We start from the raw sequence: 18,962 nt of genomic DNA, 5'->3' as shown, positions 1-18,962 counted from the left end.
CCTACACCCCCTCCCTATCTCTGTAACCACCTCCAGCCCCTACTCCCCTCCCTATCTCTGTAACCTCCTCCAGCCCCTACACCCCCTCCCTATCTCTGTAACCTGCTCCAGCCCCTACACCCCCTCCCTATCTCTGTAACCTCATCCAGCCCCTACACCCCCTCCCTATCTCTGTAACCCCTCCATCCCCTACATCCCCTCCCTATCTCTGTAACCTCCTCCAGCCCCTACACCCCCTCCCTATCTCTGTAACCTCCTCCAGTCCCCTACACCCCCTCCCTATCTCTGTAACCTCCTCCAGCCCCTACACCCCCTCCCTATCTCTGTAACCTCCTCCAGTCCCCTACACCCCCTCCCTATCTCTGTAACCTCCTCCAGTCCCCTACACCCCATCCCTATCTCTGTAACCTCCTCCAGTCCCCTACACCCCCTCCCTATCTCTGTAACCTCCTCCAGTCCCCTACACCCCATCCCTATCTCTGTAACCTCCTCCAGTCCCCTACACCACCTCCCTATCTCTGTCACCTCCTCCAGCCCCTAAACCCCCTCCCTATCTCTGTAACCTCCTCCAGTCCCCTACACCCCCTCCCTATCTCTGTAACCTCCTCCAGCCCCTACACCCCCTCCCTATCTCTGTAACCTCCTCCAGTCCCCTACACCCTCTCCACCCCCTCCTTATCTCTGTAACCTCCTCCAGCCCCTACAGCCCCTCCCTATCTCTGTCACCTCCTCCAGCCCCTACACCCCCTCCTTATCTCTGTAACCTCCTCCAGCCCCTACAGCCCCTCCCTATCTCTGTAACCTCCTCCAGCCCCTACACCCCCTCCCTATCTCTGTAACCTCCTCCAGCCCCTACACCCCCTCCCTATCTCTGTAACCTCCTCCAGTCCCTACACCCCCTCTCTATCTCTGTAACCTCCTCCAGCCTCTACACCCCCTTCCTATCTCTGTAACCTCCTCCAGTCCCTACACCCCCTCCCTATCTCTGTAACCTACTCCAGCCCCTACACCCCCCCGATTCTCTGTAACCTCCTCCAGCCCCTACACCCCCTCCCTATCTCTGTAACCTCCACCAGCTCCTACACCCCCTCCCTATCTCTGTAACCCCCTCCATGCCCTACACCCCCTCCCTATCTCTGTAACCTCCTCCAGCCCCTACACCCCCCTCCCTATCTCTGTAACCCCCTCCATGCCCTACACCCCCTCCCTATCTCTGTAACCTCCTCCAGCCTCTACACCCCCTCCCTATCTCTGTAACCTCCTCCAGTCCCTACAACCCCTCCCTATCTCTGTAACCTCCTCCAGCCTCTACACCCCCTCCCTATCTCTGTAACCTCCTCCAGCCCCTACACCCCCTCCTTATCTCTGTAACCTCCTCCAGCCCCTACAGCCCCTCCCTATCTCTGTAACCTCCACCAGCCCCTACACGCCCTCCCTATCTCTGTAACCTCCTCCAGCCCCTACACCCCCTCCCTATCTCTGTAACCTCCTCCAGCCCCTACACCCCCTCCCTATCTCTGTAACCTCCTCCAGCCCCTACACCCCCTCCCTATCTCTGTAACCTCCTCCAGCCCCTACACCCCCTCCCTATCTCTGTAACCTCCTCCAGCCCCTACACCCCCTCCCTATCTCTGTAACCTCCTCCAGTCCCTACACCCCTCCCTATCTCTGTAACCTCCTCCAGCCCCTACACCCCCTCCTTATCTCTGTAACCTCCTCCAGCCCCTACAGTCCCTCCCTATCTCTGTAACCTCCTCGTGCCCCTACACCCCCTCCCTATCTCTGTAACCTCATCCAGCCCCTACACCCCCTCCCTATCTCTGTAACCCCCTCCATCCCCTCCCTATCTCTGTAACCTCCTTCATGCCCTACACCCCCTCCCTATCTCTGTAACCCCTCCATCCCCTACATCCCCCTCCCTATCTCTGTAACCTCCTCCAGCCCCTACACCCCCTCCCTATCTCTGTAACCCCTCCATGCCCTACACCCCCTCCCTATCTCTGTAACCACCTTCAGCCCCCACACCCCCTCCCTATCTCTGTAACCTTCTCCAGCCCCTACACCCCCTCCCTATCTCTGTAACCCCTCCATGCCCTACACCCCCTCCCTATCTCTGTAACCTCCTCCAGCCCCGACACCCCCTCCCTATCTCTGTAACCACCTCCAGCCCCTACACCCCCTCCCTATCTCTGTAATCTCCTCCAGCCCCGACACCCCCTCCCTATCTCTGTAACCACCTCCAGCCCCTACTCCCCTCCCTATCTCTGTAACCTCCTCCAGCCCCTACACCCCCTCCCTATCTCTGTAACCTGCTCCAGCCCCTACACCCCCTCCCTATGTAACCTCATCCAGCCCCTACACCCCCTCTCTATCTCTGTAACCCCCTCCATCCCCTCCCTATCTCTGTAACCTCCTTCATGCCCTACACCCCCTCCCTATCTCTGTAACCCCTCCATCCCTTACATCCCCTCCCTATCTCTGTAACCTCCTCCAGCCCCTACACCCCCTCCCTATCTCTGTAACCCCTCCATGCCCTACACCCCCTCCCTATCTCTGTAACCACCTCCAGCCCCTACACCCCCTCACTATCTCTGTAACCTCCTCCAGCCCCTACACCCCTCCCTATCTCAGTAACCTCCTCCAGCCCCTACACCCCTCCCTATCTCTGTAACCCCCTCCATCCCCTACATCCCCTCCGATCAGCCACGATCTTTAACTTTAACTTTCCAAATATTGACTGGAAAAGATATAGTTCGAGTACATTAGATGGGTCGTTTTTTGTACAGTGTGTGCAGGAGGGTTTCCTGACACAATATGTTGACAGGCCAACAAGAGGCGAGGCCGGCGCCCCCCCCCCGGGTCAAACCGAGGCTCCGGCTCCGCGCTCAGGGCAAAGAGGAAAGTGTCACTCAAAGGGGAGGGGGGCGGGGTCACTGGAGAGAGGGCGGGGTCCCGGAGCAGGGGTTTGGGATTTGGCGCGTGGTGTCGGTGGAAGGGCGTGGTCTCGCCAGGGGGCGGGTCCATGGCAGGCGGGGTCTAGGAGAGGGGCGGGGTCTAGGAGAGGGGGCGGGGTCTCCAAAGAGGGGCGGGGTCTATTGGGGCGTGGTCAAGGGGAGAGGGCGTGTTTTCGACAGAGGAAGCGTGGTCTCAGCATGGGGCGGGCTCTGGGATTAGGGGCGTGATCTAGGAATGGGCAGGGTCTCGGAGGAGTGGGCGTGGTCTAGGATTAGGGGCGTGGTCTCTACAGGGGGCGGGTCTATTTATAGGGGCGTGGTCTCGGAGGAACGGGCGGGGTATAGGCATAGGGCAGTGGTTTCCATAGAGGGGCGGGGCCTCCAGACAGGGGGCGTGGTTTCAGGGTAGGGGCACGGTCTCCGAGGAGGGCCGGGGTATCTTTAGGGGTGTGGTCGGTTGAGAGTGGACGGTGCTTTGGGGTAGGGCCGCGGTCTCCTTAGGGGCGTGGCCTCTAGGGCGGGCGGGGCTTCGGGGTAGGGGCGTGGTCTCGGAGGAGGGGCGTGGTCTTTTGAGCGAGGGCGTGGTCCTGGCAGAGAGCGCAGCCACCGGACAGTGGTGTGGTCTCGGAAGAGGGGCGTGGTCTCTTGGTCTCTCTGTAACCTCCTCCATGCCCTACACCCCTCCCTATCTCTGTAACCCCCTCCATCCCCTCCCTATCTCTGTAACCTCCTCCATGCCCTACACCCCCTCCCTATCTCTGTAACCTCCTCCATGCCCTACACCCCTCCCTATCTCTGTAACCCCCTCCATCCCCTCACTATCTCTGTAACCTCCTTCATGCCCTACACCCCCTCCCTATCTCTGTAACCTCCTCCATGCCCTACACCCCCTCCCTATCTCTGTAACCCCCTCCATCCCCTACATCCCCTCCGATCAGCCACGATCTTTAACTTTAACTTTCCAAATATTGACTGGAAAAGATATAGTTCGAGTACATTAGATGGGTCGTTTTTTGTACAGTGTGTGCAGGAGGGTTTCCTGACACAATATGTTGACAGGCCAACAAGAGGCGAGGCCACGTTGGATTTGGTTTTGGGTAATGAACCAGGCCAGGTGTTGGATTTGGAGGTAGGAGAGCACTTTGGGGACAGTGACCACAACTCGGTGATGTTTACGTTAATGATGGAAAGGGATAAGTATACACCGCAGGGCAAGAGTTATAGCTGGGGGAAGGGCAATTATGATGCCATTAGACGTGACTTGGGGGGGATAAGGTGGAGAAGTAGGCTGCAAGTGTTGGGCACACTGGATAAGTGGAGCTTGTTCAAGGATCAGCTACTGCGTGTTCTTGATAAGTATGTACCGGTCAGGCAGGGAGGAAGGCGTCGAGCGAGGGAACCGTGGTTTACCAAAGAAGTGGAATCTCTTGTTAAGAGGAAGAAGGAGGCCTATGTGAAGATGAGGTGTGAAGTTTCAGTTGGGGTGATGGATAGTTACAAGGTAGCGAGGAAGGATCTAAAGAGAGAGCTAAGATGAGCAAGGAGGGGACATGAGAAGTATTTGGCAGGTAGGATCAAGGAAAACCCAAAAGCTTTCTATAGGTATGTCAGGAATAAGCGAATGACTAGGGAAAGAGTAGGACCAGTCAAGGACAGGGATGGGAAGTTGTGTGTGGAGTCTGAAGAGATAGGCGAGATACTAAATGAATATTTTTCGTCAGTATTCACTCAGGAAAAAGATAATGTTGTGGAGGAGAATGCTGAGACCCAGGCTATTAGAATAGATGGCATTGAGGTACGTAGGGAAGAGGTGTTGGCAATTCTGGACAGGCTGAAAATAGATAAGTCCCCGGGACCTGATGGGATTTATCCTAGGATTCTCTGGGAGGCCAGGGAAGAGATTGCTGGACCTTTGGCTTTGATTTTTATGTCATCATTGGCGACAGGAATAGTGCGAGGACTGGAGGATAGCAAATGTGGTCCCTTTGTTCAAAAAGGGGAGAAGAGACAACCCCGGCAACTATAGACCGGTGAGCCTCACGTCTGTAGTGGGTAAAGTCTTGGAGGGGATTATAAGAGACAAGATTTATAATCATCTAGATCGGAATAATATGATCAGGGATAGTCAGCATGGCTTTGTGAAGGGTCACATGGCTTCATGCCTCACAAACCTTATCGAGTTATTTGAGAAGGTGACTGAACAGGTAGACGAGGGTAGAGCAGTTGATGTGGTGTATATGGATTTCAGTAAAGCGTTTGATAAGGTTCCCCACGGTAGGCTATTGCAGAAAATACGGAGGCTGGGGATTGAGGGTGATTTAGAGATGTGGATCAGAAATTGGCTAGCTGAAAGAAGACAGAGGGTGGTGGTTGATGGGAAATGTTTAGAATGGAGTTCAGTTACAAGTGGAGTACCACAAGGATCTGTTCTGGGGCCGTTGCTGTTTGTCATTTTTATCAATGACCTAGAGGAAGGCGCAGAAGGGTGGGTGAGTAAATTTGCAGACGATACTTAAGTCGGTGGTGTTGTCGATAGTGTGGAAGGATGTAGCAGGTTACAGAGGGATATAGATAAGCTGCAGAGCTGGGCTGAGAGGTGGCAAATGGAGTTTAATGTAGAGAAGCGTGAGGTGATTCACTTTGGAAGGAATAACAGGAATGCGGAATATTTGGCTAATGGTAAAGTTCTTGGAAGTGTGGGTGAGCAGAGGGATCTAGGTGTCCATGTACATAGATCCCTGAAAGTTGCCACCCAGGTTGATAGGGTTGTGAAGAAGGCCTATGGAGTGTTGGCCTTTATTGGTAGAGGGATTGAGTTCCGGAGTCGGGAGGTCATGTTGCAGCTGTACAGAACTCTTGTACGGCCGCATTTGTGGAGTATTGTGTACAGTTCTGGTCACCGCATTATAGGAAGGACGTGGAGGGTTTGGAGCGGGTGCAGAGATTTACCAGGATGTTGCCTGGTATGGAGGGAAAATCTTTTGAGGAAAGGCTGATGGACTTGAGGTTGTTTTCGTTGGAGAGAAGAAGGTTAAGAGGAGACTTAATAGAGGCATACAAAATGATCAGGGGGTTAGATAGGGTGGACAGTGAGAGCCTTCTCCCGCGGATGGAAATGGCTGGCACGAGGGGACATAGCTTTAAACTGAGGGGTAATAGATATAGGACAGAGGTCAGAGGTAGGTTCTTTACGCAAAGAGTAGTGAGGCCGTGGAATGCCCTACCTGCTACAGTAGTGAACTCGCCAACATTGAGGGCATTTAAAAGTTTATTGGATAAACATATGGATGATAATGGTATAGTGTAGGTTAGATGGCTTTTGTTTCGGTGCAACATCGTGGGCCGAAGGGCCTGTACTGCGCTGTATCGTTCAATGTTCTATGTTCTATGTTCTATCTTATTTAATAGAGCGGGCTTTTCCATATAATCCCTATGGTGCAGAAGGAGGCCATTCGGCCCATCGGGTCAGCAACCTACATATCCCTGGACACTCTGGACAATTTATCATGGCCAATCCACCTAACCCGCACATCTTTGGATTGTGGGAGGAAACCGGAGCACCCGGAGGAAACCCACGCAGACACGGGGAGGACGTGCAGACTCCGCACAGACAGTGACCCAAGCCGGGAATCGAACCCGGGTCCCTGGCATCGTGAGGCAGTGGCACTAACCAATAATCTTCAGAACTGTACGCGGTGGGTCAGGATTGTCTATCTAAAAGCTGGGATGTAATTGTGTGTATGTTTTTCTTTAATAGGCAGGAGAGCTGGATTCACTGGTGGGCACGATAATGGAAATGGAAGCTGCTGATGATAAACAGGTAGATCGCACAGAGTTTTTCCTGATAGCTTCGGGCCTCATCCTGGGCAAAGCTCTGAGCCATTGCTCCCATCAGGGCCCCAAAATGGTTCGCCTTTTGCATCACTAGCAAGGCCAACAAAGCGGCAGGGTGGGTTAGCACCACTGCCTCACAGTGTCAGAGCCCCCCCCAGGTTCGATTCCCGGCTTGGGTCACTGTCTGTGCGGAGTCTTCACCTTCTCCCCCTGTCGGCGTGAGTTTCCTCCGGATGCTCCGGTTTCCTCCCTAGGTCCAAAAGATGTGCAGGAGAGAGTTCCTATCGGGAGCAGATCCAGGACACGTTTGCTCAACATTTGGCAAAACGGCTGATTAACTTAAAAACCTCTCGCAGACGGCGAAACTACAGACAGACCTGGCTCCTCCCTTAAATTACAGCATCTGTGTCCCACTCACATTTCTTTTTTTTATAAACAAAACTGGGTGGGGGCAGTGTATCGGGGGTGGGGGTGGGATCTCAGGAAGGGGTCTGGTCCTGGAAGAGGGGGCGTGGTCCAGGGGTCGGGAATGTGGTCTAGGAGGAGGGGCGTGCTCTCCAGACAGGGGGCCTCTGGAGCGGGTGGGCTATCGGAGCAGGGCGCATGGTCTCGGGGGAGGGGGCGGGGTCTCTGGAGAGGGGGCGGGGTCTCAGGGAGGGGGCCAGGCCGCCGTGGTCCTTCCCCCCACCCCGCCCAGGTGTTATGGTTCCGGGTTTACAGAACCCCAAAGTGTTTCATGGAGTTCAACCGACCCACAACTTTTAATAGCACACGGCGTACTCTCCAGGTGTGATACAGCAGAAATGGACAACTGGTTTTTAAAACAAAATAATGTTTATTCTATGAACTCAAATTAACCTTTTAAAAACAAACATTGACTATCTTAACACCCATTACTTCAAAGATAACCCCAACAGACTACAACACTAAATAATCCTTCAAACTGTTCCTTTAAACATCCAAAAGACTTCAAACCTTCAAAAATAGGAGCACATTAGGTTACATTCAATATATTTATAGTCTTTGGATTGCAGGAATCAACAGACCAGCTCTGTGTTTCTTCATGCAGCTCACAGCAAAACACACAGACACTCCCAGCTGCCTTCTCAAACTGAAACTCAAAAAAGCAGAAGTGAGCTCGGCTTCCCCCCACCCTCTGACACCACTTCAGTAATATGATCAGCTCCATTTCTTAAAGGTACATTGCTTAAACATCCATTTCTTAAAGGTACCCTCACATGACACTGGACCCCCCCCCCCCCCCCGGGGAGAATCGCGGCCATAGTGTTATTTACTGGAGGAACAATGCTGTTGGATATGTATATATATTTTTATTTCTAAAAACAGTAACTAGTGTAGAGTTACTCTTGTGTACTCTCGTTGCACTCCTGTGCCCCCTTGTAATTGTCATTTCCGCCCTGGGAAAAAGCCTCCAACTGTTCACCCTCTCTGTGCCCCTAATAATTTTATAAACTTCTATCAGGTTGCCCCTCAGCCTCCGTCTCTCTGGGGAAAACAACTTGTTTATTCAATCTCTCCTCATAGCTAATACCCTCCATGCCAGACAACATCCTGGTAAACCTTTTCTGCACTCTCTCCAAAGCCTCCACGTCCTTCTGGTAGTGGGGTGACCAGAATTGGACACCGTATTCTAAATGTGGCCAAACCAACATTCTATGTAGCATTATTTTTGAGCTTTTATACTCGATACCCCGTCCTATGAAGGCAAGCATGCCATAAGCTTTCTTTACCACCATTTCCACCTGTGCTGCCACTTTTAAGGATCTGTGGACCTGCACACCCAGATCGCTCTGTGTATCTATGGTCCTGATGGTTCTGCCATTTAATTTCTAGCTCCCATCTGAATTGGATCTACCAAAATGCATCACCTCGCATTTGTCCATGGTAAATTCCATCTGCCATTTCTCTGCCCAATTTTGCAGCCTCTCTATATCCTGTTGTATTCTCTGACAATCTTCATCACGAACCGCAACTCCTGCAATCTTAGTATCATCCGCAAACTTGCTGATTAGACCAGCTACATTTTCTTCCAAGTCATTTATATATATTACAAAGAGCAGAGGTTCCAGTACTGATCCCTGCGGAACACCACTAGTTACAGACCTCCATTCGGAAAAACACCCTTCCACTGCTACCCTCTGTCTTCCGTGGCCCAGCCAGTTCTGGATCCATCCAGCTAGTTCACCCCTGACCCCCATGTGATCTAATCTTTTGCACCAGGCTGCCATCAGGGATCTTATCAAATGCTTCACTAAAGTCCATGTAGACAACATCCACAGCCCTTCCCTCCTCAATCATTTTTGTCACCTCCTCAAAAAGACTCAATCAAATTGTTGAGACTTGCCCTCCCTCATACAGAAACATGCTAAATCGCTTCCAAATGTGCATGGATCCTACCTCCGAGAATCTTTTCCAACAATTTCACTATCGCTGATGTCAAGCTCGGCCTATAATTACCAGGATTATCCTTGCAACCCCCCTTAAATAACGGTACAACATTGGCTATCCTCCAATCTGCTGGGATCTCACCTGTGGCCAACGAGGGCACAAAGATTTCTGTTAGAGGCCCAGTCATTTCATCTCGTCTCTCAGAAATCTGGGATAGATGCCATCTGGCCCTGGGGATTTGTCTACCTTAATACTTTTTGACCCACCCAACACTTCCTCCCTCGTAATAACGACCTGTTCTAAAGTGTTTGCACATCCCTCTCAGACGCCGCCAGTCAGCATGTCCCTCTCCTTTGTGAATACCGATGCAAAATACTAATTCAGGACCTCACCTACTTCCTCTGGTTCTCCACATAATTTCCCTCCTTTGGCCTTGAGTGGACCAACTCTTTCTCTAGCTACCCTCTTGTTCCTAATATACATAGAAAATGCCTTGGGATTCTCCTTAATCCTGCCTGCCAAGGATGTTTAGTCACCCCTTTTTGCCCTCCTAATTCCCCGCTTGAGCTCTTTCATACTTTCCTTGTACTCCCCAAGTTCTTAGTTTTTAGTTGCCTGTATCTCACGTATGCATCTTTTTTCTTTTGACAATATTCTCAATTTCCCTGGTCATCCATGGTTCCCGAATCCTGCCTTTCCCGTCCTTCCTTTTCACCGGCACATGCCTGCCCTGCACTCCCATCAACTGCTCCTTAAGACTCCCACATGCCAAATGTGGGTTTACCCTCAAACAGCCTCTCTCAAACCACAGCCTCCAAATCCTGCCTCATCTGTTTGTAGTTAGCCTTCCCCCAATTTAGCGCCATAACCCTAGGACAACACTCGTCCTTTTCCATGAGTATCCGGGAGCTTACGGAATTGTGGTCACTGTTCTTGGAGGTAAACGATGTCAGCCTTAAGGCTTCTTAAGTGGGCGAAGACTCTGGATCTGTTCACTGGGCCGTTCAGTCCCCTTACGTTCCAGGTAACAATCCTGGTGGGGGGGTTTCTGATCCCCCCGGTCCTGCAGGATCACCCTGGTGGCCGGGCACTCGTTCTCCCTCCCTGACGTGCGTGCGGCCGTGCTTGCGGAGGTTGGAGGGGTCGACGAACCCCCGGCCGCAGTCGGGGCACTTCAGGGGCTTCTCCCCGGAGTGGGTGAGGAGGTGCAGCTTGAGCCGGTAGTTCCGGGTGAAGGTGCGGCCGCACTCGGAGCAGGTGAAAGTCCGGGGCCCCGGGGGCGAGGCAGGCCCGGCGTCCGGCCCAGGGGAGACCTGGCCAGGGAGGGGCAGCACGGAGTCCGGCTGGGTCACGTCAGGCGCCGGCATCTCCTGGAACAGAGAGGGGGTGACCATTACCAACATCCACGGGCTAAAACAAAAACAGAGACAAATATAGCCCCCCGACATGGCCGGCCGATAGCCGACTCCCCGAACGTTCAATCACCAGGCACACCACAACCCAGCCGAGCAGCGGTGCTACAGTAAAACCTGCAGCCCCGACAACCTCAAAGTGAGCTTTCCGTCCAAAAAGAAACTTATTGGGACGGCACGGTCGGTCAGCAACGCTGCCTCACGGCGCCATGGACCCGGTTCGATTCCGGCCTCAGGTCACTGTCTGTGTGAGGTTTGCACGTTCTCCCCGCGTCTGCGTGGGTTCTCTGTCCGGGAGCTCCGGTATCCTCCCACAGTCCAAAGATGTGCAGGTTAGGTGGATTGGCCGTGCTAAACTGCCCCTTAGTGTCCAAAGATGTGGAGGTTAGGTGGATTGGCCGAGCTAAATTGTCCCTTAGTGTCCAAAGATGTTCGGGTTAGGTGGATTGGCCGTGCTAAATTGTCCCTTAGTGTCCAAAGATGTTCGGGTTAGGTGGATTGACCGTGCTATATTGTCCCTTAGTGTCCAAAGATGTGCAGGTTAGGTGGATTGGCCGTGCTAAATTGTCCCTTAGTGTCCAAAGATGTTCGGGTTAGGTGGATTGACCGTGCTATATTGTCCCTTAGTGTCCAAAGATGTGCAGGTTAGGTGGATTGGCTGTGCTAAATTGTCCCTTAGTGTCCAAAGATGTGCGGGTTGGGTGGATTGGCCGTGTTAAATTGTCCCTTAGTGTCCAAAGATGTGCAGGTTAGGTGGATTGGCCGGGCTAAATTGTCCCTTAGTGTCCAAAGATGTGCAGGTTAGGTGGATTGGCCGTGCTAAATTGTCCCTTAGTGTCCAAAGATGTGCAGGTTAGGTGGATTGGCCGTGTTAAATTGTCCCTTAGTGTCCAAAGATGTGCAGGTTAGGTGGATTGGCCGGGCTAAATTGTCCCTTAGTGTCCAAAGATGTGCAGGTTAGGTGGATTGGCCGTGCTAAATTGTCCCTCAGTGTCCAAAGATGTGCAGGTTAGGTGGATTGGCCGTGCTAAATTGTCCCTTAGTGTCCAAAGATGTACAGGTTAGGTGGATTGGCCGTGCTAAATTGTCCCTTAGTGTCCAAAGATGTGCCCGTATCGGCTCTTCGAAAGATTTGTTCAATTAGTTCCCCCCCAGCCCCATCTCCCTGTGAATTCTACCCTTTTGTGATTTCCGAGTAACTCTCCCACTCAACCTTTCTCCGCTCGAAGAACAATCCCATTGAATCGTCTCTCCTCACCCTCCTCCCTATCTCTGTAATCTTCTCCAGCCCGTACACCCCCTCCCTATCTGTAACCTCCTCCAGCCCCCATGCCCCCTCCCTATCACTGTAACCTGCTCCAGACTCGACACCCCTCCCAATCTCTTTAGCCTCCTCCAGTCCCTCCACCCCCTCCCTATCTCTGTAACCTCCTCCAGCCCCTCCACCCCCTCCCTATCTCTGTAACCTCCTCCAGCCCCTACACCCCCTCCCTATCTCTGTAACCTCCTCCAGCCCCTACACCCCCTCCCTATCTCTGTAACCTCCTCCAGCCCCGACACCCCCTCCCTATCGCTGTAACCTCCTCCAGCCCCTACACCCCCTCCCTGTCTCTGTAACCTCCTCCAGCTCTGGAATCCCTCCCTAAACCTCTCCACCTCTCTGCCAGTTTGTCTCGGTCTCTCTCTTCTCCTTTAACTCACTTCCGCCTCGTTGATGGGAGCCTTTGTCTTTTTGTCAAATTGTCTTTTGTGGCTTGGGGTGAGGTTTGAACCTGATAGTTCTGCTGTGGAGTCCCTTGGGCTATTGGTTACAGGCGATATAACGGGCAGCACGGTAGTGTAGTGGTTAGCACAGTTGCTTCACAGCCCGAGGGTCCCAGGTTCGATTCCCGGCTTGGGTCACTGTCTGTGCGGAGTCTGCACATCCTCCCCGTGTGTGCGTGGGTTTCCTCCGGGTGCTCCGGTTTCCTCCCACAGTCCAAAGATGTGCAGGTTAGGTGGATTGGCCATGATAAATTGTTCTTAGTGTCCAAAATTGCCCTTAGTGTTGGGTGGGGTAAGTGGGTTATGGGGATAGGGTGGAGGTGTGGGCTTGGGCAGGGTGCTCTTTCCAAGAGCAGGTGCAGACTCGATGGGCCGAATGGCCTCCTGACTGCTCTGTAAATTCTATGATTCAATGATATATAAACAGTGTCTGATTGGGTCAAGCACACCACCCATACAATCATAGAAAGGTTATAGCACAGGAGGAAGCCATTCAGCCCATCTTCCCCATGCCAGCCCGAGGGCACCCAGGTGTCCTTTCTAATCCCACCTTCCTGCTCCCGGTCCGCAGCCCTGGAGCTTACAGCACTCAAGGTGCGGATCCAGGTACTTTTTAAAAGACGTTAGGGTCAGCAAATCATGTCCACATGTTTTGGGCAAGCCCGAAGCTCAGAGGGTTTTTGGCAGGGTTTTGCGACGGCGATGGCCACGGTGCTAAAAACACGGGTGGTGCCGAGTCCGGAGGTGGCGATCCTTGGAGTGTCGGAAGATCCGGGAGTTCAGGAGTCGGAAGAGGCCGACGTCTTGGCCTTTGCCTCCCTGGCAGCCCGGAGATGGATCTTGTTATTGTGGGAGAGACTCAAAGCCCCCGAGTGTAGAGACCTGGGTTTCTCGGTCTCGAGAACATAACGGTCACCTTAAGAGGGTCAATGTCAGGGTTCTCCCGGAGGGGGCAGCCGTTCGTCGACTTTCTCGGGGAATATTACAATGTCGGCAGATGCAGTATTCTGAAGGGCGGGGGGGGGGGGGGGGCGGATTGTTGTACGGTTGAAGTGCGTGAAGATTGGGCTGGGGGGGCGGCGGGGGGGAATGTTTATTTTACCATGTTAAAATTATTTTTGCTACTGTTATAAAAAATTTCAAATACCTCAATAAAATATTATATATAAAAGAAAAAGACTGTCGGGAAGCTGCCTCCACCACCAACGCGGGCAGAGAATTCCAGACCCCACTCCCCTCTGCGCAAAAAAGTTCTTCCTCACGTCCCCTCCACACCTTCTGCCTCTTATCCTGAATCTGTGTCCCCTGGTTCTAGAATTCTCCACCGGGGGAAACAATTTTACCCTGAGCACTCTATCTCTTCCCCTCATAATTGTGTCCACCTCAATTAAGTCACCCCCTCGGCCTTCTTGGTTCCCAGGAAAATAACCCCAACCTTTTGGGCTGTGCGTCCCAAGTCCAACGCCCACCGCAGTCACTCTGCCCCGGGGTTGGGAGAACAAAGAATAAAGAAACGTACAGCACAGGAACAGGCCCTTCGGCCCTCCAAGCCCGTGCCGACCATACTACCCGACAAAACGACAATCTTCTACACTTCCTGGGTCCGTATCCCTCTATTCCCAACCTATTCATGTATTTGTCAAGATGCCCCTTAAATGTCCCGATCGTCCCTGCTTCCACTACCTCCTCCGGTAGCGGGTTCCAGGCACCCGCTACCCTCTGCGTAAAAAACTTGCCTCGTACATCTACTCTAAATCTTGCCCCTCTCACCTTAAACCTATGCCCCCTAGTAATTGACCCCTCTACCCCGGGGAAAAGCCTCTGACTATCCACTCTGTCTATGCCCCTCATAATTTTGTAGACCTCTATCAATTCTCCCCTCAACCTCCGTTGTTCCAGTGAGAACAAACCGAGTTTATTCAACCGCTCCTCATAGCTAATGCCCTCCATACCAGGCAACATCCTGGTAAATCTCTTCTGCACCCTCTCTAAAGCCTCCACATCCTTCTGGTAGTGTGGCGACCAGAATTGAACACTATACTCCAAGTGTGGCCTAACTAAGGTTCTATACAGCTGCAACATGACTTGCCAATTCTTATACTCAATGCCCCGGCCAATGAAGGCGAGCACGCCGGACTGTTTCCCCGCTGGGGATTCGGAGAGGCCGCAGCATTCGGGCCCGTGTGAATTATCACCTTCCTAGCCCAATGCTCATAGGTGTGGTTAAGGCTTCAAGTCAAAAAAACTACTGAAGGCACCAAAAAACCCACGGACACATTTAGAAGAGTCACACAGACACAAAACTGTTTCTCTCTCCACAGATCTTGTCAGATTTGTTGTATCTTTCCAGCATTTTCTGTTTCCATTACACGTCTAATGATCTTTTCTGCTGATTGTTTTTTATAAACCCTGATTTTGGACATTAGAAATTTCAGTTACTGAAAAAAAAAAGTTTTTTTTTTTAAATGAGAGCAATTTTGGAGTCATTCATTTGGTAGGGGGTGGGAGCCATGTCACTACAATAGTATTCAGTGACACACAGTGTTACGGGAAAGACAAAACATTTCACCCCATTGGAAGACCTACTTGAATGTCACTTGCAGGGGTCGTGAACAGAAACAAAATGTCGACACTGTCATAAGGAGGTTTCCCAGAGGAGCTGGTGTCTAACGGACGATGAACTCCAGATTCTGCAGATAATTGAAATCTCGACCAGTTCTGTCGAACGAGACATTTCTCTCTTTTCCGTGATTGGCAAACACTTTGTGAGGTTTGCCGTTGGGGGGGGGGGGGGGGGGGGTGTGTACACGGCGGGTTGCCTTCCCTGCTCGCGCCCCCTCTGCCCGAGGGCCCGAACTGGGCGGTGGCCTCACGTGTAGCAGGTGGGGCACTGAAACATCAGGTCTCTAGCCTTGGGGTCCCAACAGCAGTCTGACGGCACGTCACTCTCCTGCTGTTAGGTCCCTGGGGCTCTGTGACCCACAAGCAGAGGTCCCCCAGGGCAGGGCTCGGGGGGGGGGGGGGGGGGGGTGCCGATCACACTGGATAAGGGTGGACTCTTCAATCAAGCAAATAAAATCTCTTTAAGCGTCTCCAATTGGTAAAAACTCGAACAAAGGAATCTCTTCCCGAACACGACGATGATGGCGAGACTGGATCTTCCCTCTGACTGCAAGGCTCCTTAATGAAGCCTCTATAATCCCAGATCTATCTTCAACGAAGGTGGCAGCTGCGGAAAGCTTTCGGATCAGATTTTTCTTAGCCTGTTAATGTGGGCGTCGCCGGCTGGGCCGGCATTTGATGCCCATCCCGAATCACCCCTTGAGGAGGTGGTGGGTGAGCCGCCATCCTGAACCCGCTGCAGTCCCCGTGTGGTGTAGGTACACCCACAGTGCTGTTAGGGAGGGAGTTCCGGGATTCCGACCCGGCGACAGTGAAGGAACGGCCGATGTATTCCCGAGTCGGGATGGCGAGCGGCTCGGAGGGGGTGTTCCCCGTGTGTCTGCTGCCCCCCTCGCCCGTCTAGATGGTACAGGTGGCGGGTTTGGAAGGTGCTGTCGAAGGAGCCTCGGCGAATTGCGTCTTGTAGACGGTAGTGTTCCCCTGCCACTCGCTACCCTCGTCCTGTCGGGTAGCGGGAGGTGCAATAAAACGACTTGGTGCATTTCAGGGGGGGGGGGCGACTCCCCTGCTAATGATACCCCTCCCACCCTGCCCGGAATCAGTGCCCAAACACCAGGGGTCAAAGGACCGCCAACGCCTCACTTACCCCGTCTTGGCTGCTGCCGGCCTCTGCTGCGTGGATCCTCCTGTGCTTGCGGAGGCTGGACGGGTTGCTGAAGCCCTTGGGGCAGGCGGGGCAGCGGAAGGGCTTCTCGCCCATGTGCGTGCCCTTGTGGTTGCGGAGGCTGGACGGGTCGATGAATCCCTTGCCGCAGACGGGGCAGCGGAAGGGCTTCTCGCCGGTGTGGGTGCGTTCGTGCTTGCGTAGGTTGCACTGCTTGTTGAAGTCCGTGCCGCAGACGGCGCAGCGGAAGGGCTTCTCGCCGGTGTGGGTGCGCTGGTGGGCCACCAGGGTGGAGGACTGGCTGAACTCCTTGCCGCACGCGGGGCACTTGAAGGGCTTCTCGCCGGTGTGGGTGCGCTGGTGCTTGCGCAGGTTGGACGAGTTGCTGAAGCCTTTGCCGCACTCGGCGCAGGTCATGGGCCGCTCGCCCGTGTGGACCCGCAGGTGGAGCTTCAGCCGCGAGTTCTGGTCAAAGCCCTTGCCACACTCGGGGCAGCGGAAGCGTTTCGGGCCCTCCGACGGCTCCGGCCACCAGGGGCGCTGCGGCCTCCACTCCGCGCCGGCCTGGCCCGTGTCCGGCTCCTGCGAATTCGCTGCTCGATCCATCAGCCTCTCCTGTAAGAGAGAGCTCACAGTTACAACCTGTTACGGGTGGGGGGGTCTCGCTCACACTGCCTGTCCACAGAATACACCGAGACTCCATTAAGATCGAGATGCCAGCCCCTCCCAGAGGAGCAGAATCAGGCCATTCGGCCCATCGAGTCTGCTCTGCCACTCAATCACAGCTGATGGAACCAGCATTGCACAGATAAGCCAAGGGGACTACAGACCATTGAGTCTCACGTCAGGGGTGGAGAAACTTCTGAAGGAGAGAACCTATCTCCGCTTGGAGAGGCAAGGTTTGATCAGGAGTAGTCAGCATGGCTTTATCAGAGGGAGGTCATGCCCAACAAATTTGATTGAATTATTTGAGGATATTATCAGGTGTGCAGATGAGGATAATGCGGTGGATGTAGTTTATATGGATTTCAGTAAAGCCTTTGACAAGGTTCCACATGGGAGACTTATAAGAGAGGCAAATACACATGGGATACAGGGTAACTTGATAAGGTGGATTTAAAATTGGATTAGCCGTAGGAGACAGAGGGTGATGACAGACGGCTGCGTTAGTGTCTGGAAGCCAGTGACCAGTGGGGTACCCCAGGGATCTGTGCTGGGCCCCCTCTTGTTTGTCATTTATACAAACAACATCGATGACCATGTGGGGAGTAGGATCAGTAAGTTTGCGGATGACACAAAGATTGTCCGGGTGGTTAACAGTGAGGTGAGGGTCTTGGGTCACAGGAAGATACAGACGAGATGGTCAAATGGGCAGGAAAATGGAGATGGAACCAACCCTGAAAAGTGGGAGGTGATCAATTTTGGAAGGAGTAATTTGACAAGGAAGCATTCAACGAACGGCCTGACACTGGGAAGTTCCGAGGAACAAAGGGACCTTGGCGTGTTTGTCCCTCGATCTCTGAAGGCAGAGGGCAGGCTAATAGGCTGGTGAAAAAGGGACACTCGCTTTTATCAATCGAGGCAGAGATTACAAAAGCAGGGCAGTGACGTTGGAGTTGTGTAGAACTTTGGTGATGCCACAGCTGGAGTACTGTGTGTAATTCTCGTCGCCACATTATAGAACTTAGAACAGTCCAGGCCCTTCGGCCCACGATGTTGTGCCGACCATTTATCCTAATCTAAGATCAACCTAACCTACACCACTTCAATTCGTTGCTGTCCATGTGCCTGACCAAGAGTCGCTTAAATGCACCAACCTTTGTGCCATCGACAAACTCGCTCACCCACCCTTCCACTTCCTCATCCAAGTCATTTATAAAAAACACAAAGGGCAGAGGTCCCAGAACAGAATCCTGCGAGACACCATTGGTCACCGACCTCCAGGCGGAATATTTTCCATCCACTACCACTCGCTGTTTTCTTTCGGCCAGCCAATTCTGTATCCAGACAGCCAAATTTCCCTGTATCCCATGCCCCCTAACTTTCTGAATGAGCCTACCATGGGGAACCTTATCAAATGCCTTACTGAAATCCATATACACCACATCCACTGCCCGGCCTTCGTCAATGTGTCTCGTAAGATGTGCAGGTTAGGTGGATTGGCCGTGCTAAATTGTCCCTTAGTGTCCAAAGATGTGCGGGTTAGGTGGATTGGCCGTGCTAAATTGTCCCTTAGTGTCCAAAGATGTGCGGGTTAGGTGGATTGGCCGTGCTAAATTGTCCCTTAGTGTCCAAAGATGTGCAGGTTAGGTGGATTGGCCGTGCTAAATTGTCCCTTAGTGTCCAAAGATGTGCAGGTTAGGTGGATTGGCCGTGTTAAATTGTCCCTTAGTGTCCAAAGATGTGCAGGTTAGGTGGATTGGCCGTGTTAAATTGTCCCTTAGTGTCCAAAGATGTGCGGGTTAGGTGGATTGGCCATGCTAAATTGTCCCTTAATGTCCAAAGATGTGCAGGTTAGGTGGATTGGCCATGTTAAATTGTCCCTTAGTGTCCAAAGATGTGCGGGTTAGGTGGATTGGCCGTGCTAAATTGTCCCTTAGTGTCCAAAGATGTGCAGGTTAGGTGGATTGGCCGTGTTAAATTGTCCCTTAGTGTCCAAAGATGTGCAGGTTAGGTGGATTGACCGTGCTAAATTGTCCCTTAGTGTCCAAAGATGTGCAGGTTAGGTGGATTGGCCGTGTTAAATTGCCCCTGAGTGTCCAAAGATGTGCGGGTTAGGTGGATTGGCCGTGTTAAATTGCC

At 52.8% G+C, this 18,962-nt stretch overlaps 1 protein-coding gene across 2 annotated transcripts in view; it reads right to left on the bottom strand.

Moving 5' to 3' along the window:
- LOC140402904 (uncharacterized) overlaps positions 1-18,962 on the bottom strand; it is a 64,435-nt gene that overhangs the window by 26,719 nt on the left and 18,754 nt on the right. Inside the window, exons 2-3 of one of the 2 annotated variants that reach the window (XR_011938182.1) lie at positions 16,143-16,775; positions 10,112-10,567 (exon numbers count right to left, since the gene is read on the bottom strand). Coding sequence is in view for 1 of the 2 variants with exons in the window: in XM_072490538.1 (XP_072346639.1) it covers positions 10,211-10,567; positions 16,143-16,775 (990 nt within the window). In the remaining variant the exon portion in view is untranslated. Of the gene's footprint in view, positions 1-7,603; positions 10,568-16,142; positions 16,776-18,962 lie in introns of those variants that run through there. The other variant, XM_072490538.1, reaches the window with a different exon arrangement.

This window comes from Scyliorhinus torazame, chromosome 26 (assembly GCF_047496885.1).
Source record: "Scyliorhinus torazame isolate Kashiwa2021f chromosome 26, sScyTor2.1, whole genome shotgun sequence".
NCBI lineage: Eukaryota > Metazoa > Chordata > Chondrichthyes > Carcharhiniformes > Scyliorhinidae > Scyliorhinus > Scyliorhinus torazame.
Note: the sequence above shows the minus strand (reverse complement) of the source record. Positions and strands in the feature narration are given on the sequence as shown.